Here is a 24872-nt window from a genome sequence, read left to right on the forward strand (position 1 = left end):
TTGAATACTTTGACGAGAAACCTTTAAATGCAAACTGACCTCTGATTTTTATTTATTTATTTATTTATTTATTTATTTATTTATTTATTTATTTATTTGGTTGTGGCTTTGCCAACTTTGGACATCTGGAGACTAAAATTATCACCCGTTCCTCATTGCAAAAGAACATCTGTGAAGATGAGTTTATAAGTCTTGGTGCAGATTCTCTATTGAGTTACAGTTCAGATTTTGACAGGGGAACTCAAACACATCAATATGCTTTGATCTGAACCAATTCACTGTATCTCTGGCTGTCTGTTTTCGGCTTTGCTCCTGTTGGAAGCTGAATTTCTGTGCCAGGCTTCAGTCTTTTACAGCCTCTAACAAGGTTTGTTCCAGCAATGCCCTTTACTCAGCTTAAGTCATGCATCATTTTCCTTCTTTTACTTAATCATGGGCTACTTTAGTCAATCAAATAAAATTCCAATAAAAAAACATTTATGCTTGTGGTTGTAATATAACAAAAAGCTAACAAGTTCAACAGGTATGAATATTTTGTCAAGCAGCTGTATTTCTGCATAACAATGCTCTAATACTGCCGTGTATTTCCCCGTTTTTCAACATTTTCTAACACTTGTACCCTGATCTATTTTCTTCCTGATTAACCCCTCCCTGACTCTGTGTGCTTCCACTGCTGCTGCTCTTGTCTGTGTGTGTGTGTGTATGTTTGGATGCCTCCCGTCTATGTGTGTGCCTCTTTGTGGGAGCGTGCTGCAGACTCTGAGCTCGGTGCAGCAGCTGGTGGACATTGAGCCGTCGCCCGTCAGTGCCATGAGAATGACCCTGGCACAGGTAGTTTTATCAGCTGCTAGCATTCCCATCCTCATTCCTGACACAAACCATCCACACCACCGTCATCATATCTGACTGCTGTGGTAATGCTTTATCTGCTTGTAGTAGTCAACTAAAGCTTTACTGAAAGCGCAGTTAGTTGCCTCAAGTGATTTTCCTCCTGGGCACAGATTTTGACTGCCTAGGTAATTATTAAATTAAATTAATTAATTCTGAATGGATGAAAGGATGATGTTGTAGCTTCTCTTACCAGCTTCAGTACAGATGGAACTGTTAGTGTTGCCATGTAGAATATTTTTGTATGGAATTACTTTAGAAGCATTATTTTTTTATTGTGTAAGCCTGCAGAGTATTAGAGAATTATGAACTTGCATTAAAACCACTGTTTTCTTCCCTTTCCTCTTTGTCATTGTGCTGCTTGTAGTCTTAAGGACATTTAGCATCTTGATGCCTGGACGTTTGTGCTGAAACTCATTTTTCAGAAACTTCAGTTTACCCCCTCGTAGGTTTCAAAGAGTTTCCAATGTGAAGTCCAAAACAGATTCAATGTAGAGACAAAAACCAGTCAGAATAAAAGTACCCTTACTCTACCGCAGACACTCTGGAGTCTCAAGCCCCATTTGCTTTAAAAGGAATCCATTAAAACAGCTCTAGAATAGAAACGATGATGTCCTGAGTTAAGTGTGATGCATGCTTTGTTCATTATGATAAATTATGTTTGTCTGGGCAGCGCTAAAAGCTCCACCAGCTGTGGTGACAGATCCCTTTTTTCTGGGAAAACAAGACAAGACTATGTGAGCTCTAAATGTTTCAATTAAAAATGGGTGTAGATACTTAGAACCACAATCTAGTGTTTTTCTATTTGGGGCTGCTGTTTAATCAGAATATGATTAAAAACTAAAGCTACACATGGTCAGAATGAGAGGATGGCATGCAACAAGCAGCAATCTTCGATGAATGTTTACACTTTTAAATTGAAGCCTGAGTCAGCAGATTCATTACGGCCCATTAAAGCACACTACTGTTTAACTGAGTGCCTCGCCATCTCTTTAACCATTGTTATTTCTACACACTAATCCAAATGAGTATTATGACAGCTGAGCTCTTTATGGGAGTGCAGTATAATTCAAAATGCTTCGAACCATCCAAGTAGTTAATGTCCTCCACCACCAAATTTGTGAAATGTCTCCAAGCAAGTTTGTCTCTTAATTTCGCTGCATAATTTCACATTGACAAAAATTTAAAAAATCCAACCTTTAATTTGAGAAACATTATTCAAAGGAGAATAAAAAATCTAGTTTTGAAATTAGAATGATTCATTAGATTGATTAGAGTCAGGGGGACTTTTCAATTAGTAAAAGAAGTTAACTTCAATATCTAGGCTAAGACGATGGATTAAAATTCCACTCATAAATATTTTGTACTTATAAATATGAATGTGTAATTGTGAATTGAGTTTTGGAACTTTGTAAAATAAAATAGAATTTTATTTTTGTGCATCCATAGACAAGAACTGATATTTGGTATTTGTAAAAAATAACAACACAGATTATATATTTTTTTACAAATACAAATAAAAAACTGTCTAAAAAACTGTCCTGCAACAGCTAAACCAATCTGTAATTTTTTTGTTTTTCAGATTTTTTCATGCTCTTGTAGCCTTTACTGAATAGTACATAGGCAGGTTTTCTAAAACTGATGCAGAAGGAGGACCTTTAAATATTTTCTGCACCAGCATAATGTTGTTTGTTTTTTCTGCATTCAGAAAGCTTATAGAAATTGGCCCAATAATTTCAGCATGCTGGTGAGGAACAAATTAGCTGACCCTCTTTCCATGGCATTTTTTTCTCACTGCCACTGTTTTTAATCTAGAGATCTGCTTTGGTCCCTTAACTCCCCTCGAATCTCCAGCGCCCAAATGTAATTAAGCTGTAAATCTCCTGTGTAATACTTTCAGCTTCACACCTATACTTAGCTGGATTAATGCCCCAGTGTTCCTGAATCAGCACTTAATTAATAGGTATGACTTGCATGAAAAGACACAGTTAAAATATTCTGTACAAGAGCATGCATGACGCATATTTATTATCAAATTATGAGTACCCCATCTTATGCGGTTTATGAACACAGATTACTTATTAATATCTGTGCATCCTAAAGATCCGTTTGCATTGTTTTGTTATTTTTGCTTTCAGAGGTTTTTATTTCACATTTCTTTTCGGTTTTTTTTTACACATAAGTACCAAATTTTTTGAGATATACTTCCAAATGTAAGAAGCTCTTAGTAATGACTAGTTTTACTTATTTCATCAATGGTAAGTAATTGAGACAGATGGTTGTAGTTAAGCATATATATTTTCCTGCATTTGTTTAAAACAGATCGAAGCACCATATGAACAGAACTGGACTGTTTCTCTTCACCTCCTGCTCTCTTAATTTGTTGCTGTGCACACAAATACGCACGCTTGCATTTTTCACACACTCAGTCTTCCACATACAGTTTCAGTAGCAGCTATTTTGATCTGTGAGGATAACAACAAAGCTTTGCAACACATGGTGTATTAATTATTTGAGAAGGAAACATTCATGCTCACATTTTCCTCAGCTTAATAACTAGCCTCAGCATAATCGCACGCCTTGAGCATCGACAGTGCAAAATACAGAATCCCTTGACATTTCAAACATCTGATCACGTTGCAGCCTTAAGCATACCTACTGTGTTTTATTGTGGTTTTGTGTGGTAGACCAACACAAAGCTGTACATTATTGTGAAGTAGAAGATAAGAATTAACAAATTTTGTAAGTCACCTAAACCTTTCAATTATGTTGACTTGTGAATGCAAATGCCTTTACTGAATTTTACTTGTGGGTATAATGCAACATGGGCTAAATAGAAATGCATGCCACACATTTCAGATTGTAAGGCATTTTGAAAACTGTGCACCATTTTCTTCCCACTTCGCAATTGAGCACTACAGTGTATTGCTCTGCCACATACCATTCCAATGAAATACACTGATGTTTGGGGTTATAATGTGACGTAGTGTGAAAAAGTTCAGTGAGTATTAATTATTTTTCCTGGAACTGTAACATTGACTTTGTTCTCATCTGTGTTTACATGCCTGTGGGGGGGATGCGTGTGTGTTTACCTATGCTTGTTTGTGTGTGTGGCTATGTGTACCAGAGTCGTCAGCTGGAGTCTGAGTCCGGAACAACCGAGGAGCACAGTCTGAACAAAGAGGCCAGAAAATGGGCAACCAGAGTGGCCAGAGAGCACAAGAATATTATTCACTGCAAGCGAGTAAGGGCAAAAATGTTGCAAACATGAAGTTATTAAACTCTGCCAAGTTTATTTTTAATGTATAAAGCACAAACACACACCACTAATAAAAATGTCTTTTGTTTAGTCTCTGGAAGAGTGTGAAAGTCATGGCCTGCCTCCCACTGAGCAGGGCAGACTAGATCTGGAGCTTAAGATCGAAGACACCAAAGAGATAATGCGGAAAGCAGAGGTTTGTTACTCCAATGAGATTTAATTCCTGCTTTTCAGATTGTGTAAAGTTTTTGGTCTTGGATTGCTTTACCCTGACACTTTTACACCGTGTTACATTAGATGAATTAAAAACACCTAAACAGGACTTGACATAATTATTTTGCATCAATAGGAGCATTTATTCTGAGCTGGTCTGTCACAGGAGATTTGATCTTTTGGGCTCCTGGCAAACAATAAATTCTTAAACTCATTTTCCCTTAGCAGCATCAGTTTAAATGACCGATGGAGACATACTGTCAAGAATAAAGTATAAAACAGTATTTAAAGATTTTTGTTTGAATTTACACGCTGATGTTGAAATATTGTAAATATATGATGCAGATAGTCATAAATAAGTTTTGTTTCTCCAAAACCCATTGCAAATATAAGCATTCTACTCAAGTGTTCCTGCCACCTGCTAACTAGTCTTTGACCATATGGATGCAAATATGGTGGTTTCCTTCCTAACAATCGACTAATCACTTTGTTTAATCCTCCTAATCACCCAGGTGAAAGTCAAAACTGTGATTCATGTCATTTTCTTGCTGCACATTCAGATCATTTAGAGAAATTTAAACGTGAAAACAAATCAACTCTTGAGATAAAGAACTGAGATGAATCTATCAGTCTGTCACAATCTTTTTCTCTGACTCTTCTTTCTGCAGGAGAATCAATTATTTAAGGATTAATCCTCACAGATGAGACATGTCTCACTGTTAATTAGGACACTGTCATCTCCTGTCCTTTCAACTAGATTCTCTCAGTTTTTTTGGTAACTCTTCAAGGTCTAAATGTCTGAATTTTGTCCTTATTTCAACTTTATAGGTCCCATTGTTTGCCAACCTCTTTCTTTGCATGTCCAGAAATGAACCATGATGCCTAATTTTACCCTTGTTTATTGTTGTATCTTGATAAATTGGTCTATACATAATAATTTAGAGGCAGTGTTGTACAGGTGACCTTGTCCAGCTGTTAATTTTGGAACCTATTTATTATAAAGTACCACAATTTATTCATATACCCTTCATTACGCTCTTCTTTCCCCTGTCTAAAGTTAAATTTTAGCTCCTTTGCTCATGGAGGCGATCATTTCTCGCATGAATAAGTTGCTAAATAATTGATGTGCTCATTTCATACAGATGAGCTAATCACAGAGTCCTGAGTTTACAATTATAAGGGCAGGACAAAAGATATTACTTAGATTCAATTAAAGCATAATCTAGATGTTGATTTGACCAACCCTCCTTCTTCTGAGGTCAAGTATTAATCTCAAATGTTCTTCTAGTGTTGGTGTTGGTTTTTCAGTGGGTGCACAAGTTTGAGTTTATTATGAATTCGCTCTAATCTTCACGTAATGAAAATGATAAATATAGGCCTAAATATATGCATGCAGCCTCTATCTTGCACCTCAGTCATAGCTAATTAATGAGGTTCAGTCATAATTCTGGCTGGGTATTTGACCAATCTTTCGGGTAGATGCTGGATTTCATTTGAATTCACAATGCTGAAAAATCTGCAAAGGTTATGAAAATAAGAAAACTGGGTATAATTTTTTATTTATTTTAAGTTTCTCCTCTTTCATATTTTGAGGGACATACCTCTTTTACATAAATTCAGTACACAAAATACATTAATTAAAATTACATTGTTTAATAGGCACTGCTGCTTCACACGTGAGCCTTCTCTCACGTTTCTATTTCCGGGCTTATTTTTGTCACGGTGTTTGTCTCAGAGTGGTTTGAATGGTGTCTAAAAAAGCTGGACAATGATGATTTGTAGACATATTTGGTGCTTCTCTCCATCATTAGGTTTATACAGGTTGGGATGAGAAGGAGGTACAGAAAGTGCCTCCATGGTAGTTTGTTGCTGTAGCACCCAACAAACAATCTGTCCTTGTTTAAATATTTATGCTGAGGAAGGTCTTGCCCTGAAATCCATTTTTGCCAGTTCAAACCCTACTAATGTGTGCTCCTGGGGAACTGATTGAAAGTCTCGTCTCATAATGAGGTTGCATTAGGCCGGTATCGACACAGTTCATAAGTTAAGAGGAAGAGACATGAGCACAGTTATGAAAGAATGACACCTATCTTTTGTCATTTTGATCAAGCATGTGGCAGTACATCTCTCCATCTGAAGTTAACGAGCTGCTTTTTTATATTGTCTTTTTAAAAGACTAGTGCCTATGTACATTAACTTGCACACAAAAAGCTTCCATTTCATAGGTTAGTGTATCTGTGCATTTATGTCGTTTGACGTTTTCCCTTCAGGTTTTGAATTCACCTGAATTCTGCCCACATTTACAGTCCTCTGTCCCTGTTTGTTACCATGTATTGTCTTCAGTTGTATTTTTCTCCTGCAGCCACTCTCTCCTGGTCTGTCGTTCCATCTAGTTTTCCACTTTCTTTCAGTGATGATTGTATCGATTAATGCTCCTCAGCCAGACTGACTGTCTGACTTGAAGCTGCCTGCCCACCAGCGATCACTCCCACTGCTAGCTGCTTGTATTGAGCTATGCTAATGACGCACTCCTGATAGCTCTCTAAAGCAGCAGCGTAAAGCAGTGTAAGGGACAATGTTTCAACTTTTCCTATCAATTTTGTACCTTTGGGGTCTAGTAGAGTGAGTCAAGTATGGTCTTTTTCATCTGGTGTTCATTGCTGGTAATAGAAAAAAGCAGTACACTTCAGTGGAGCATGTCTCTATTGATTAAAGTAAACGAGTCTTACTTAAGTCCCCTGTGGTATTAGCCTATCAGCTGTCCGTCTGCTCTGTCAGCATTAGAGGGAGAGGAAAGAAGCTGGAAACAAAAGAGTAAATTGATAAAAAACAGGTGAGAGAAACCGAAACTGAGGAGAAAGGATCATAGATGGAAGAACCTCCTGCATGTGAAAATCAGCGATCATGTTCCAGCGTTATTGCATTCTCTCATTTAGAGCGCTCAATGTTTACAGCGCATTAAAAGAAACTGGCTAGTATGATTTCTTATAAAGGTCACAACATGGGACAAATGTATCACTTTTGAGGTAAAATTAATTCACAGTTTCCACAGTTACGGGGAACACTACCAAAACAGAAAATAATTCAGCAGAAACTGAAAAATGTTTATCACTTCTTTCTCCAAAGACAATAAAGTTGAAAGCTGAGGCTCGATTGGACCTTTTGCGGCAAGTTGGAGTGGCTGTAGATACCTGGCTGAAGAGTGCAATGAACCAGGTTTGTGATTGTTTTATTTTCCTGAGGTGTGAAAAACACACAAGATGTCTGCGTGCATGTGCTTCACCTTCTCACTGCCTGAGTTGTTAAATTAAGGGTGAAATATAGGGTGCTGTATGTGGGTTTATGAAGATCTTTTCAGTGAGTTTGTGTGTCCCTGTTTGTCTCTTTCTGTGCATGCTGTAGGTAATGGAGGAGCTGGAAAATGAACGCTGGGCCACCTACACTACCCACGATCCCTCACTGTCGGTGAGACACTTCCCCCTCACTCTCTGTGTTGCTCCAAATCAGCATGTTTGGACCTCTTGTTATAATACAGGGAGTTTATTTCTAAAATCTCAAAACAGTGAAAGGACTTGGCAGATCTAACTACTTTACGACTGCACAGATGTTAATAGTAATTTGTTATTAATATTTATTTTTAACACCTTTATTAAAACACAGTGCAATGCACATCCACACAAAAGTACTACAATGTTAAAAGTAAAAGGTCATAAAAAATATTAGACAAAAAAAAAGCCCATCCAAAATTAAAAAAAATACTGTTCTGTGCAGCCTAGGAGATGGTTTTGTTCTTTCCGTAAAATTTTACTTTGTTCATAGAGCTCTATTTTTTTTCAGTCAGCTTCAAAGAAATAGCTTTGGAAGTCCTTTTTTTTAAATTTTACTTTATTAACTACATTTGTAAGGCAGTTCCATTTCAATTAATCCAAAACCTTAAAAACATTTTTTGTACAATATGTCCATCCATCCATCCATTTTCTGTACACACTTCTCCCTATTGGGGTCGGGAGGGGTGCTGGTGCCTCTCCCCAGTGAACGTTTCGGGCGAGAGGCAGGATACACCCTGGACAGGTTGCCAGTCTGTCACATGTACAGTATAATTTATGGCTTTTCAAGGCAAACTGGCACCAGCAGGTCAGATTGTTCAGAAAATAAGAGGTTGTAAATTAACTCCATAGAATCTGAACAGCGTATCTCATGTAAGAGATGATGCCTCACCGTCAGATCTTGACATTGTGTCATTTTCCACAAGCAAGGCAACATCAAGAATAGCTACATTTTCAGATGTTTTTTTTTTTGCATAATTTTTAGTCAACAAACTGAATTAATTTAAAAGTGCAGGGTTTCTTTTAAACTACTTTTAAAAACAATTAATACAGTCTACAGAGGAGTGGGGGTTTTTTTTCACTGTATATACAAAAATGTAGGGTTTTCACATTGGCTTTACTTTGAGGTAAGTACTTCTTTGCCTAGAAGAATAATCCCGTAGAGAATTTTTTCTTTTATTTTTTTTCTTCAATGGACGTGTCTGCATCTGTCAGTCAAGGTGACTAAAGCGTAGTTTGCCTGCTCTGTGGGAATCATTTGGCATTCTGCTCACAGGATATTGCAGCTATCAGCAGAGAGGAAGAGGGTGAGACATTGGGGTGTAAGGAGAACAGAGAAAACACAGTGAGAGGGAGGGAGGAATCTTGCAGGAGATAAATGGAAAGAAGTGTGGACAATAGGTAGAGTTGTGCGCTGCAATGGAGGAGCTGTGAGGAGACAATTACTGAAGCATGAAAAAGAATGAGACAAGTGGTGTGATGAGATGCAGAAGGGGAGCGGTGAGGTGAAGGTAGCAACACAGTGATAACGCTGAACTAAAACTGGATGCAGGGGTGAGGAAAACAAGAAAACAACATAATGCCACTATATGCTGCAAAATCCATACTGTCTGACCCTAAACATTGCACTGACTTACTGTCTAAATGTGTGACAGTTTCTGACTACTTCCAAGTAATCTGCTACTATTGTTTCATGTAACTGTATCATAAAGTAGACTGCAAATGTTATCTGAAAGCCATTCATCTGATTAAAAGTATGCAAGTAAGTAAAAGTATTCTGCTGATATTACAGATTTGTTAAAGATGGTTTTCGAGCAGTTTTAGGTTTGAAGTTTGACTAGGCAGTTCCAATAAATCTCTTTGATGCTTTGCTCTAAAACAAAACAGTCTGAAATGCTCAGACTGCATGTTGAGGATGTTTTTTTAGCTCCACTCAACAACCCATCAGTTTCCATGAGCACTTTGTTACCAGAAATTGGCCTCATCTTTGATCTCAAATCAATTTGTGATTCTACGGATTTCAAATTCTAATTTGAAATCAAATCAAATCAAATCATCTCAAATCATACCTCATCTAGCAACAGATCAACAACAAATATTGTTTAAAATACATAAGATTCTTAAAATCTGATTATACTTCATGGCAGTTCGTTACTAGAAAAACATGCTCCTTTCTTAACACCAAATTAATAACAAATAATATTATTGTTGATAAAACATAAGCTCTTTTGAAATACTACTATCTGCTTAGACATAACAAATTTATGGTTGGTAGATTTTGGAAAAGTAAAAATCATGTTTACTTTGGTTACCAGGAAACTTGCTCATCTCTTAGCAACAGATCAACACCAAATATTGTTATTTTTCAAAAAACATAAGACTTCCTCTGCTCTTTTGAAATGCTACTTATCTTATACTAAGAATTTGGCAGTTGGTGAATCTTGCAGAAGAGAGAAAATGTTTTTCTTTTTGGTCATTGATGGTAAATATAAAATAGACACTCAACACAAGCGTAAAAATCTGATTATACTTTGTGGCAGTTTGTTACCGGAAAAAAACGCTCCTCTCTTACCACCACATTATTAACATATATTATTATTGTTTATAAAACAAAAGCTCTTTTGAAATACTGCTTATCTGGTTAGACATTGGTAAATTTTGCAAAAGTTAAAATCTGATGTTTACTTCGTGGCACGAGGTTACCAGGAAACTCGCTCATCTCTTAGCAACAGATCAACAATAAATATTATTTTTCAAAAAACATAAGATTTCCTCTGCTCTTTTGAAATGCTACTTATCTTTCACTAAATATTCTGCAGTTGGTGAATCTTGCAGAAAAGAGAATTTTTTTTTGTCATTGATGGTAAATATAAAATAGACACTCATCACAAAAGTAAATGTCTGATTTATACTTCGTTGCAGTCCGTTACCAGAAAAACATGCTCCTTTCTTAACACCAAACTAATAACAAATATTATTATTGTTAATAAAACATAAGTTCTTTTGAAATACAGCTTATCTGCTTAGACATAACAAATTTACAGTTGGTAGATTTTGGAAAAGTAAAAATCCTATGTTTACTTTGGTTACCAGGAAACTCGCTCATCGCTTAGCAACAGATCAATACCAAATATTGTTGTTTTTCAAAAAACATAAGACTTCTGCTTTTTTGAAATGCTACTTATCTTATACTAAGAATTCTGCAGTTGGTGAATCTTGCAGAAAAGAACATTTTTATTTATTTTTTTGTCATTGATGGTAAATATACTATAAAATAGACACTCATCACAAAAGTAAAAATCTGATTTATACTTTGTTGCAGTCCGTTCCCAGAAAAACATGCTCCTTTCTTAACACCAAATTAATAACAAGTAATATTGTTAATAAAACATAAGCTCTATTGAAATACTGCTTATCTGCTTAGAGATAACAAATTTACAGTTGGTTGATTTTGGAAAAGTAAAAATCATATGTTTACTTTGGTTACCAGGAAACTCGCTCATCTCTTAGCAACAGATCAACACCAAATATTGTTATTTTTCAAAAAACATAAGACTTCTGCTTTTTTGAAATTCTACCTATTTTATACTAAGAATTCTGGAGTTGGTGAATCTTGGAGAAAAGTGAAAATGTTTTTCTTTTTGGTCATTGATTGAAAATATATTATAAAAGAGACACTCAACACAAGTGTAAAAATCTGATTATACTTTGTGGCAGTTCGTTACCAGAAAGAAACTGCTCCTCTCTTACCACCAAATTAATAACAAATATTGTTATTGTTAATAAAACATAAGCTCTTTTGAAATACTGCTTATCTGGTTAGACATTGGTAAATTTTGCGAAAGTTAAAATCATATGTTTACTTTGTGGCACTCGGTTACCAGGACACTCTCTCATCTCTTAGCAATAGATCAACACCAAATATTGTTATTTTTCAAAAAACATAAGACTTCTGCTTTTTTGAAATTCTACTTATTTTATACTAAGAATTCTGCGGTTGGTGAATCTTGCAGAAAAGAGAATTGTTTTTTGTCATTGATGGTAAATATATTATAAAATAGACACTCATCACAAAAGTAAAAATCTGATTTATACTTCGTTGCAGTCTGTTACCAGAAAACCATGCTCCTTTCTTAACACCAAATTAATAACAAGTAATATTATTGTTAAGTTCTTTTGATATACAGCTTGTCTGCTTAGACATAACAAATTTACAGTTGGCAGATTTTGGAAAAGTCTTTTCTGCTAAAATAAAACTTATAGTGTATATCAGATACAGTATACATTGCATATTTAGCTAATGTAAGACTGTGTAGAAGTTGTATCAGTACTGCTATTATGCTGTACTTAGCTAACGGGAAGCGTGTGTTTGTGAGACGACCACGCACGTGACCAGGTAGAATGGGCATCAGCCAATGAAAATCGGCCCCTGTGGTAAGTCCATTACTGAAAACTCTGAAAACTGTCGCGTGTGAGACAGAGGGGCAAACAAAATTCTATCTGTTTTGAGCCTAACAGACACAAAACACGTTCAGTTAGGAGTTTGTTTTTTTTCTTTGAATTTGGCTCATTTTTCTCTAGTTACGTCACCATGGTACTTGAAATGCCAACAAAAGGGATACCTCATGGGATCGAGCCACACATTTTGAAATGTATATTGTGAGGCACAAACCCACAAGTCTCTCAATCCGGCACTGCCTTCATTACAACATAACTTTCATAGTTATTACCTCCAAGACCAATAAAATTTGGTTTGATGACTTCAATATGAGACAGCTACTGATAAGAGGAACCAAAGAGCTCGAAGCTGGGATATAATTATTTATTTCACATAATTATGAAAAATGCTGGATTTTTTGCTTCAAAATTTATTAAATATATTTGTTCTATTTGATGTTTGTTTGTGAATAATACTCACGAATGACAGTAGATAAAAGTTTAGAAACTACAACGGCTGTAATGCTGACAAAAGGTAAACAAAGGAAAAATAACCTGAACAGATGATCAACTCAAAACCCTCCCTTTTTCTCTCTCTCTCTCTCTTTGTAGATTAATCACACCTGTTACCGTCAGTGGAAAAGTCTTCCACCTGCAAGACGAGCAAAGATTACGTTAGAAACATAACATTCAGTCCGTTACGATATCAAGTTTCCACGCTTGATATGATTATTAATCAGCGCTTCCCTGAACACAGCCATGGTTGATTGACTAGCTGTACTTGGTGCTAGAGTGGCTAACACAGTAACAGTTTAGTCCAAAGCCTTTTCTGCTAAAATAAAACTTATAGTGTATATCAGATACAGTATACATTGCATATTTAGCTAACGTAAGACTGTGTAGAAGTTGTATCAGTACTGCTATTATGCTGTACTTAGCTAACGGGAAGCGTGTGTTTGTGAGACGACCACGCACGTGACCAGGTAGAATGGGCATCAGCCAATGAAAATTGGCCCCTGTAGTAAGTCCATTACTGAAAACTCTGAAAACTGTCGCGTGTGAGACAGAGGGGCAAACAAAATTCTATCTGTTTTGAGCCTAACAGACACAAAACACGGTCAGTTACGAGTTTGTTTTTTTTCTTTGAATTTGGCTCATTTTTCTCTAATTACGTCACCATGTTACTTGAAATGCCAACAAAAGGGATACCTCATGGGATCGAGCCACACATTTTGAAATGTATATTGTGAGGCACAAACCCACAAGTCTCTCAATCCGGCACTGCCTTCATTACAACATAACTTTCATAGTTATTACCTCCAAGACCAATAAAAGCTGCCATTGGTTTTGCTCTCAATCTATAACCATGTCTAAAATCACTTCCTCTTTATTATGTGGTTTTTGTCAGTGGTTTAAAAAGTCTTCCACATCCAAGGAGAATAAATTGGCTTTAAATGTTTAGAGCATTTAACATTTAGAGTAATGTTAAATGTTAACATTATCTCCTTCTCTCATGTGGGTTTCATCTGAACTTGCAGAGTGCATGTCTGTCTCCGATCCACCAGTCAGCCAGTCAGATTTCTATAATGGGCTCTAATCTGATTGGCATGTCCAATACTAAAATGTATTTGCTGCACATAATGCATTAACAAACAATATGTATGTTGTGGCACATTTGAAATAAAAACATCACATAAAGGTTCTAATTAATAGATAGGGGTAATTTAATTATTACTATGGATTACAATAGAGTCTTTCAAACTTAAAGACTCTATTGTATAGTCTTCAAAACAATCTATATTACCATGGCGTGGTCTTTGCGCAGAGTTAAAAGACACGATCCATGTGTAGAGGCCTCAGTCCTCGACACAGGCATCATTGATTTGAGTCCTGACCTGTTGACCTCATGTTTTGCCCTCTCTCACACAACCTGTTTTTCTGCCACTTCACTATTGAGACAGGCCACTAGAGGCAAAAGATCTATATTTCTATCTATGTGGGGAAAAATAGAAATTTGACTGGAAAAACCTGATTGGTGGATCTTCAAATCCAGAGCATGTTTGATAAAGAGTGAAGTATCTCATGTTCTTGTCATAAACCTTAATGCTTGTTGTAGAAATTTGCATTGAGTCTAGCTTGCTGTGAAGAGTGATCAGATAAAAAAAGCAATTATTGTAAAGTTGTTCAAAAAATTTGCTTAATCACAGGAACTTCATGTGCTCTGTATTTTAGCCAGAAAAATGTACTTGCTGGAGTCATACCAAACATGGTTTGGTTCAAAAGAGAATGTTACTTAAACTCCTTCTGTCAGCCAGTATTATTACCTCCAAATAAATACAATTCTTCATCCTTGTTTTGCATCAAATAGACTTCACAGGTTCTTGTTTCTCTTTTTTTTTTTTTGTCATAATCCTTTTTTGTTCAAGGTTCTTAAAATAACTTTTTTTAGTTTGTGTGCAATATGTTGATCTGAAGTGTTATTTAGTCTTTATAATGATGTTTCCAGTGAAAGAGACTAAATTGGCTGCTTTAGGTAATACAGTCAGAGTGTGTTGTGATTTTTCCCTGAGCGCTGCCCAGTACTGACATTGACCTGCTGACATGCAACGTCGATACAGGAGAGCAAGCAGTATCCACAAAACTGATACTAATGTAGACCATGTTCATGTGAAATGTATTGTAAATGTATTTTACGTCACTTTAGAGTCAAATTTTTTAAAATATTATGTAGCTTTTTTTTATTATTATTATTTTTATTGTCCATTTGATAGGAAACATAGATAGAGACAATTGGATGTCAGTATCACAGTGTTTACCGATCTCTTGAAGGATCTTTAACAGTTGGTTTAAGTGAAAAGTTAAGATGAACAGTAAATGCAGCAAAATTATCAATCACTGTCAATGATTCAGACCATTGACAGTGGAACGCTTTGTGCCTTTTCTGTTTGTTTCGTTCCTACAGACCACACCTGGGGGTTGGACATGAACTCCTGGGTTCAGGAGATCAGTGCTGAAGATTAATCCATGTACAAAACACACATGAGTTTTGTTCTGCACTGGTGCAGAGTTTACCGTGTCAACAGAAAAGTGATGTCTAAACACAATCACCCAAAAGCAAACACACACACACACACATGCCCTCATGCATACACAATCTATTGTTATTGACCTAAGCTGGCTCACTCTGTGTGTGACGGATCTTTCCATTAGCTGGGATCATGTGATGTTCATGTGAGCTGGGAAACGCATGGAACAAAACAGGGAGGGGCTGCGTCATGTCAGACAGGGGGGGCTCAGCACCTGTTTCTAAAAGCTACAGAGCAGAATCTCAGCAGGAGTAAATGGTGACAGATCATCTTTATGGGGTTGTTTCCGAGGCTAGAATAGGTAAAGATCTTAGTAACATGTTAAATTGAACTTGTGTTTTTACACCTGGATGTTTGATTCAGAGCACACCACTTTTTTTTATTTTTATTATTCAACAGCGAGAGAAACATTTTTCGTCAAGTTCCTCCTTGGTTTATCCCAGGTTCTGACTCGGTCTTTGTTTGTGTGTCAAAAGGGTACAGTGGACTTGGAGCGTGAAGAGGGAGAGGAGTGTGAGGAGAACATGGAGGTCTTTGACGACAGCAGTTCCAGTCCCTCGGGAACCCTGCGCAACTACCCTCTAACCTGCAAAGTGCTCTATTCCTACAAGGTATAAAACAGACACTTATTGACTGCTATACTTTTATCTTTACATTTATCTCATTCTTGGTCTTCCCTGCAGGCATCTCAGCCGGACGAGCTAACCATTGACGAACAGGAGATGTTGGAGGTCATTGAAGATGGAGACATGGAGGACTGGGTCAAGGTATTCACACACACACACACGCACGCATCTCAGTAACATGGAGGAGTTGAAGCAGGCTCTACCTCCCTTTATGGATTCTTATCCTGCTTGTCTTTTCCAGGCACGCAACAAGACGGGTCAAGTGGGCTACGTGCCAGAAAAATACCTCCAGTTCCCCACTTCTAACAGCCTGCTGAGCATGCTCCAGTCCCTGGCCACGCTGGACGCTCGATCACACACCTCCTCTAACTCAACTGAACCGGAGCTCCACTCTGGCTGCATCAACGGAGACACAAACAGTACGTATTCTAGGGAGCTAAAGGTATCAGATCATTGGCATTAGTCAGTTCCACTTGTGCCACTTTAAAGTATTTTGTGTTTTATTTATTTTTTATCCCTGAGTAGGTTTTCTATTTATTGCTTTTCTGGAGTCCAGATGAAGAAAACAAAAACTGGGCTAAATGATCTGGCAGTTTGTTGTAAATTGAAAGAAATTAAGCAAAACCTATTAACATGTAAAGAATTTCAATTTAAAGAAAAAAGTTGTTTAAGCAATTTATGGCCTAGATCAGACTAATCTAAAGTGCTTGCAGAAATATTCATACTGGGTAAACTTTTATTTTTTACATTTTGTCACTATAACTACAACATTTATTGATGTTTACTGGGTGTTATGAAACAGACCACTGCAAAGTAGTGTATAACTATGAAGTGGAAGAAAAATTATAGATGGTTTTAGCATTCTTTATCCATCCCTGGCATCTATTTGTTTTCTGCCCTTTTTTACTACCCTAAATCTATTGAATTTAAAAGTATACTAATTAGTAAATATGTTACATCTATGTGTAATTTAAGCTCATTCTAAAACTTTCTCTCAAACGAACATCTTTGTTTGTTTGAGAGCATTAGTACTATACGGCATCATGAGTACCACAGCAGACAAGTTAGAGATAAAGCTGTGGAGATGTTTAAAGTAGAGTTTGGCTGTAAAATAAATGCCTGGGGCTCTTGATGTCCCATAAAGTGTGGTTCAGTTGATCGTCTCAAAATGAAATTGCAGAACTGCAAACCTGCAATAATCTGAAAATCCACCTAAACGTGTGGTCCCTAAACCACGGTGGGCCAAAATCAGCAAATTGAAAGCACTCAGCGACCTTAGAGTGAGAAGAATTCACTAAAAAGATACTTTGAGTTACTTTGAACTTTTAAGTGTGAACTGAAAAACCCAAAATACTTTTAATTTAATTTTTATCTTTTCATTTGCTTGGCAATAAACATGCATTAAACAACATGCAGTATTTTAATGAAACAAATTAAAAAAATAAAAACAGAATAGGTGTTAGTTGAATTTAAAAAACAATTGTGCAATTTCATAGTTTTGTGGCCCAAGTATTTTCAATTTTGTTAGTCTGGAAAAAGTTTACAGCCTATTCCCAGAAATAAAAAGGAAAAAAGTTTATTGTATTTTTATTTGTACTGTACTGTATTCCGTTTCAGTAAATGAGTGTGCGATTAAAAAAAAAGCTGCTGGAAGTTTTTGGTTCTCACTATCATATAAGATGAAAAGAAACAAAACATGCTTAATGTTTTATACTTCTCATTTTTCAGTTAAAAGTAGATGCACTTGTACTTGAAAATTTCATTCTAAAAAAAATATTCCATAAGGTGTCCATCTGCATCCGCTCCAAATTTGTACCATTCTTGAGCTGAGGTCAGGGGCCTCACAAAATGAATCTCATTGCCACAAATGAACACCTCTGATCTAAACTGACAGGGCTGACAAGGACAGCATTAATCAGAGAGGCAGGCAAGAGAACCATGGTACTTCTGGAGGAGCTGCAGATTCACCTATCAGGTATGAGAATCTACTGACAAGACAACCTGTTAGTCATGCTCTAATGCAGGGGTGGGCAACTCCAGGCCTGGAGGTTCCAGTCTCCTGCAACTTTTTGATGCATCTCTACTTCAACACACCTGAATCAAGTAATGAGGTCATTAGCAGGACTCTGGAGAACCTGACTGCACTTAGGAGGTGATTTAGCTGTTGGACTCAAGCGTGTTGGACCAGGGAGACATCTAAGAGTTGAAGGACACCGGCCCTCGAGGACCAGGATTGCTCACCCCTTCTTCCATTCTAATGGAAGAATGGCAAGAAGAAAGTTGTAAGAAATTGCAAAGTTTTGATATGTGGAAGAAGGGCTTAGACGACAACAAAAAAAAAGAAAAATAACAGCACAAATGCAGTAACATACAGCCAGAACTGTAATAGAATGCTTTATATTAAAGCATGTTCATATGTTAGAATGGCCTAGTCAAAGTCCAGACCTAAATCCACTTGTTTATCTGTGGCAGTTGCTGTTCAGGGACGCATGATGTATTTTGTAAATACATCTCTAGAAGTACAAAACTGGAGGAAACAAGCCCCAAAAGAGTTTGCGCCTGTAATTTCAGCAAAAGGTGGTGGAAGAAAATAAACTGAAGATGCAAAAGCAGGCCACACCTTTCAGATCTGTATTTGTTGAAACATGTTTCAAAAACCAAGTACTCGTGTTCTTCCGCTAAAAACACGCAAACTGCTTTGTTTACATGTGTTTCCTATTCTACTCTAGTAGTCTCTCATGCTTTACTTTCTGCTTGTGTCGGCTCTACCTGCATGTTTAAAACGAACGCCTGAGGAAATCCCATCTCATTATTATCCTTACTGCTGTCTGTGTCGTTTATCTCCGCCTCTCCAGCCGGGTGTACAGTTTTCTTCATAACAATAAGGGAGCAAAGCAGACAAGGAAATATATTTTACTGAGAATAATTAGTCCCTCTGAGTGACACTGATTGCTTTCCTGCCTGTCCTTGTTGTTTTCTCTCTGTCTGTGTGCAGCTGCGTACGTCCGTGCACTTTACGATTACGAAGGCCAGGCGGAAGAGGAGCTCTCCTTTTCCGAGGGCGCCGTGATCCGCCTGCTGAACCGCGATACTCAGACGGACGACGGCTTCTGGGAGGGCGAGCTGAACGGACGGGTGGGGGTGTTCCCCTCCGTGCTGGTGGAGGATCTGACTGAGAACGGGGAGACGAGCGGCGGAGCACTGAATGACGCACAGGTACGGCAACACACAGGGAGTCGCCTCGCAGTTAACAGAGGTTGACCTGTCTTTGTCCAGATGGAGGAATCTCAGAGGGAAACCACGGGAAGCAGCGATGGAATTGAGCTTCATCGATAATCAACGCCTGAGCTGCACATTCAGCGCTCTCCTCAGGGCTGGGAAGGAGTGTATCTGCTGTGCCACTTTGTACCAGGACCCTCCTGCTCTCCCTTCCTGTCTGTTCTCCAGCTAATCTGTCAGCAGAGTTCACAAACAGTGAAGCGGAATAGTTTTGTTCCTGGTACATCAAAATCCGGCTTCGTAATTAGAGAAAAATGTCCTTATCTGTGGCACCAGGCGCTGCCCGATTAGAGGTTTGGCAACAGGAAGGATGTAGCCTCTCCCTTCCTTTGAGCCTGTAGACCAAACATAAGAGGTTTTAGTTGCTTTTAAGTGTTACATGAGGTAATGCGGTTGGGTAATGTAGAAGTGGTTTAGTTAATGGCTTATATAATGTGGAGTTAGTGATATGAGAAAATAACCCTGCCAGAAAGTTTCACTTATCAATGTTTAATCTGCTCTGGAAACTGAAGTAATTTAATTACAGGTGAGCACCAAAATAATCTGTTTTTAAATAAACAGAAATAAATACGCCACCTTTTAGTAGCTAGTCTTACCTCTTTGTCCTTTATTAACTCAGTGAGAGGTTTCTTGTAGTCATCTGTTTGTCTCTAAAACTTGCCCCATTCTGAGACGTTTCAGGGGTTTTTTTGTTCAGCCCGTTTCAAGTCACCCCACACCATCTCAGCTACACCAAGATTCGTTCCTTATGTCCTCATACATTGGGAAAAAAAATACTTTTTTTATGCGATATAAAAAGCCAGCTACAAATGTGTTTGTTGCTGTACTCCGTCAATGAAAGAATAGCTTCTTGCTGTACAATTTTTTTTGTTTTTAACAAATAATACCAACTCAGTATTTCTCCAGTCACTCAATTTATAAATCAACAATGGATTCCATTAGTTCGTGTGATATGATCTTTTCTTTGATTCTCTGCAATTGAACAAAATAATGACTGAAGTTAATTTCAAGACAGGCAAGAATGAGCTTCAACTACCGTAACTACTTTGTACTTTAGTCTGTTTTATAAATATATCATGTCTTATAAACGTAGTGCTTACAGAACTTTCTGGAGAAAGTTAAGTCTTTAACTCTGCCCTTCTGTCACTTGTTTATTTTAGATTTCTCCATCTTCAAAGTTGCCGTCTTCCCTGCCGCCTTTGCCTCTGTATGACCAGCCTCCCATCAGCCCTTTCACCAGCCCGGAGACCTCCACTCCCCCTCCTCTGCCGCGATCCCCCTCCACTGCACTCAACGGGGAGCACAAGCTTCCTCTGCCGGCCTCCTCACACAAGGGACAGCTGTCCTCTCACAGTGAGATTGGCTCAAAACTTTCTTCAAACACCGTATCGACTGAGGGAGATGGCCGGGTGGAGAGCTGTTCTAATGCTGTGTTTTTGTTTGTGTGTAGATCAAAGCTCTGGCAGGAGTCCAGTGTCTCCAGGATTTCCTCAGACTCAGCCTCTACGATTCACAGCTGAAGGAGGCGGACCGGGTAAACTACGGCCGGTCGGTATCATAGACATCCAGGATGTCGTTCACATGTTCACGTATTTTTGGATGATAAATCTTTAAAAGTATTTGTTCAATAATGTTTTCCTCACAGTTTTAATTTCACAACCAAATAAACAGTATTTAATTAAAAATGATCTGCTCTTTGGGCAGGTGGATTATGTACACCAGCCCAGCAAATGTTTTGCAATGTGTAATGTGACACAATTGCTTGCGATAGTGTTAATATGAATCAAATATTAAATTTGTATGCCTAACATTTGTTGTAAAAGAAAAAGTGATCCCAAACACGATTTAAATGATTTGGTTTTTCAGTAATAAAGTAAAACTTAAGCAAGGCAGAAAATAAAATAAATCTGAAATACATTTAGTTTTTGAAAAGTAAGCCATCTGTGTGATTACCTCGGCGTTTCGTCTAACTTTAATTCGTTGCGTTGTGCTGCAGGTGCGAGCCGCTCCGCCTCCACCCAAACAGCAACCGCGGCGACCGCATGAGAAAAGCGACAAGACGGAGGAAGTGGAGATCACGCTGGTGTGACGGACGAGCCTGGCGGGTTGATGACGTTGCACAAAAGACGGAAGCAGACCTTGATGCAGTGAGCGTGAACTCGCTCTGGACTGATGCGAGCGCAAATGAAGCGATGAGAAGTCAATTCGATCGAACCACACCGACACTGCCGGACGCTCTGCATCTTCTCTCATCCCCGAGCCGAGGAAGAGAAGGAGCAGGAAGCCGGAATGCTTGGCGTGTCCAATTGAATCAGCTCCATTTTAGCCCCCCTAATGAAGTGCAGCATTGGGTTCTTTTGGCCTCCCCTGTCCTTAAAAACGTCGCCTCACACAGCAAGTTAGAGCGGGCTGAAGAGAGGATGGAGAGATAGGGAACACTTATGGATGGGGTCTTTTGAAGCGCGCAAGATATGTAAGGCAGTTCTTCTCTGCACTAAATCCTGGAGCATCAGTAACATCACAGAGCCCAAAACTGGCAAAATATTTCAAAAGTCAAGCAAAACATACAGCTTGAGATATTTATCACGCTATTAAAATTTATTTTCAGGTATATTTAAAGCTCACCAAAAAACTACAACCGTGGTATCTGATTGGTAAAATTAGGAGCAAAAGTTCAAATAAGTTAGTAGTCCATGAAGCACATCGGACTGGAGCAGCTGTTGTTGCTTTACTGGCAGCATTTCATTTAAATCTGTCATATTTTTAATTGAAATTAGCTGACGTCTTTGATTGAAATCTGTGGGAAAAACAGGAAAACTACAAATTCAGGTTAACTCGGTCGTCTGGACGAGCTTTAGGTCACCAAACAGTCTGAGAACTGACAGTTACAGCAAAAGGTTGATGGACATTTACCGTGAACATATGTTCGTTTTTGGCCTTTATTAACAATGAGTTTAAGCGACTCTTTCTTTCAGAGGTGGAACAATTCTAGTGATTTTTTTTTTTCCTTTTTTCAAACAGGGAGTTGGTGCACAAGTTTGAGTTTATTGGAATAAGTAATTGCCTTCTCATGAAACGATTGTGACAACATACTGAGAAAATTAAACAATAAAAAAAGGAATGTGCCTCAAAAACGCAATTATTCCATCTTTATGTGCAACAGTGCACATACCAGCTCACATACACATTTAACCCTAGAAATATTTGGCTAAATATCCCGTTAGAGAGTTTAACTTTGTTCCTTTAATGACCATCAACAAACTTCTGATATAATTGTGGTTTGATATTGAACGACTCCTTTTGGCAGAAAACATAGAGGGTCTGTAAATTGGTTGGCTTCCAGGTTCGGGTCCAGCTTTGAAGATGCCCCCGTACGTTTTCAGACGGGTTGAGGTCAGGACTTTTCGAAGGGGAATTAATGCTAGCCAACAGTTTGTCCCGTTGGCGAAGCAGTTTGGGATACTTCTGACCCTGTGACGGTCAAACCCACTTGTGTGCAGCCAAGTCTCGCTTTTGAAATTCGTTTATTTAGTAGTTGTTGTGTGATAAGCTCACCCATTTGAATTCAACCTGAAAGGCTGAAAATGAACACAATACATGTTTTCCCACCTTTTCTCAGGGACCGCGTCTGATGTTTTGCAAGTTTTGAGGCTCTGTTAAAAAAAAAATAAATAAAAAAAGAGGAGATGTGAGGTGGGATAAAGAAAAAAAGTCAACTTTTTGTCGAGGTGTTTCAAAGTGCAGAGCAGTGCTGAGGGACGTGGACAGAAAACACAGACGGTGGGTTTACTTCCGGCCTCTCTCTCTCGCATATATAGTCATTATCATTATACGTATTTAATGTGTATTAGTACAGTACATTACTGTCGTCATAGGAATGTTTATGCACATGGTTTCATATAGACTAACTGAACTGAATGGAATACCCTGTCTGATATGTAGTGGAAGTTTTATCTTCATCATGTACTGAAAAGGGTGTTGTAAATAACAGCAGGAAGGAGAGACGGAAGGAGAGAGAGGAGGAGAAGCAAGAGCCGAGGGAGGCTGGATCCTCTCTTTTCTTCTGCTCACCTCTCCTCCCGTCTCTGCTTCACGTCTCTCCTCTCAACGTTCGTTCTGTCATTGGGCAGTCGGTGTGAATCAGTGGCTACATTATACATACATACAGTTACACTATATTACACACACGAGTTGTTATATCTTCTCTCATTCTGTGCGCTGTGTGGTTTTCCTTTTAAATGACTGATCGAGGAAAACTGCTGGTGCTTTGAAACGCACCGAATCTGTTGGTATTCACTATGTGCTAGTAAAAAAAAAAAACAAACAAACATTTGTTTGAAACTTTAAAACTATTTAGGGCCAGAAACAAAGACTGAAGTTTTCCTCATTAGAGATCATAACTCACGTTGCATTGATTTTCTTCATCTGTTCAGCTTCAACATTCATCCATGTTTACTTGACATGATTTTGGTCACGGGACTAAAATGAACGCAAATGGAGCTGAGTACTAATTTGTGGTAGGTTTTTTTTGTACTCAAAGTAAATAAATACCCCTCGTCATGTATTATTCATGCCTTTAAAAGTCCTTCCCTAAAGGGCGTAGTAGCACTTTTATTTATTTGTACCTTCCCTGGAAAGTAGCAGTGCCCTCTTCTAGCATCAGCATGGTTAGAGACGACTCTTATAGGAAGTTGTAGCGACACATGCAGACATACAAGTTTCATCTTTTCATACTGACTCTCTAGATGCTCTTTAATTAAGGGCGACTGATGCTTAAAACAGTGATACACTCTTCAAAAGAGATGACTTTTTGTAATCTCATTTGGTGTTTTTCTTAAATTCTGAAAGAAATTTTAATGATTGGTATTTTTCTTTTGTTCTTTGTTTGTTTTTTTTAACTCTTGGGATAATGGGGAGCTTGTCATTTTTCCCTTTATGCCTTAAATATGTTTGCAGTTTTCATTGTTTTGCATGATTTTGTACCCAATTCAACAACTGGTGATTTAAAATAATTTTTTATAATTCTGAACCACAAAATATATATATATTTTTTTTATAACTCATTAAGTCATCAAATTACATTTACTGTTGAGATAAATAAACTGATACTTGGTGGGTTCCTATGAGGCAAACTAACCCGAAGCAGAAAACCTCTGACTGTTCAAAAAATATTCCAGCTTTAAAAGTCCCTCTTTAAAACACACTGTGAGCATAACAGCCCAATTTGGTTTAATGGGTTTATTGAACTGTAAAGCTCCACAATCCAACATCTCTTTGCAGCACAAAACGTTTTTTTGGTTTTTTTTGTCCTATGTGGTTCCAGAAACGGAAGAAAATTGGCAGCATATGTGTATTGATTTCTCTTAGTGAAAATTATTGTCAGTAATCTTCCAAAGTACATTTTCATGTTAACTGAAGCTCTAGTGGGAAGACAAGCCTCTTCCAGTAAGATGTGGGTTCAGCTTAACTGGTCTCCTTTTCATAAAGCAGACAAAGGTGATGTGAGGGATGTACCAAAACATTAGGATAGCAGCCGGCTCCCCTTGTTCTCTCTGAAATCTCCCTACAATGGTTTTCAGAGCTGTTATTGAAATCTTCAGATTTGGAGTGGTGGCCCAAGCGCAACGTTTGACTTTTTATTTGCCAGTCGCCACCTTGAACATGTCTAGCTCTCCTTCTTTTGCCAGTCTCTTTTATCTGCTCCAGGGTTGAGATATTTGTTACTTTGTGTTTTTTCTATGTTTTTATATGATTCTAT

The 24872-nt window shown here is 37.9% G+C and overlaps 1 protein-coding gene across 6 annotated transcripts in view; it reads left to right on the forward strand.

The window, feature by feature from the left end:
- LOC122832369 (F-BAR and double SH3 domains protein 2-like) overlaps positions 1–23442 on the forward strand; it is a 57436-nt gene extending 33994 nt beyond the window's left edge. The window contains exons 11-23 of one of the 6 annotated variants that reach the window (XM_044119031.1): positions 757–831; positions 4016–4132; positions 4239–4343; positions 7487–7576; positions 7763–7825; positions 15686–15820; positions 15893–15976; positions 16077–16254; positions 17730–17810; positions 18831–19051; positions 20275–20467; positions 20565–20662; positions 21111–23442. In XM_044119031.1, the coding sequence (XP_043974966.1) occupies positions 757–831; positions 4016–4132; positions 4239–4343; positions 7487–7576; positions 7763–7825; positions 15686–15820; positions 15893–15976; positions 16077–16254; positions 17730–17810; positions 18831–19051; positions 20275–20467; positions 20565–20662; positions 21111–21203 (1533 nt within the window). In that variant the 3' untranslated portion in view covers positions 21204–23442. The remainder of the gene's footprint in view (positions 1–756; positions 832–4015; positions 4133–4238; positions 4344–7486; positions 7577–7762; positions 7826–15685; positions 15821–15892; positions 15977–16076; positions 16255–17729; positions 17811–18830; positions 19052–20274; positions 20468–20564; positions 20663–21110) is intronic. The other 5 variants (XM_044119032.1, XM_044119034.1, XM_044119033.1 and 2 more) reach the window with 5 other exon arrangements.
- The last annotated feature ends 1430 nt before the right edge of the window (positions 23443–24872 follow it).

Source organism: Gambusia affinis, linkage group LG06 (genome assembly GCF_019740435.1).
Source record: "Gambusia affinis linkage group LG06, SWU_Gaff_1.0, whole genome shotgun sequence".
Classification (NCBI taxonomy): Eukaryota; Metazoa; Chordata; class Actinopteri; order Cyprinodontiformes; family Poeciliidae; genus Gambusia; species Gambusia affinis.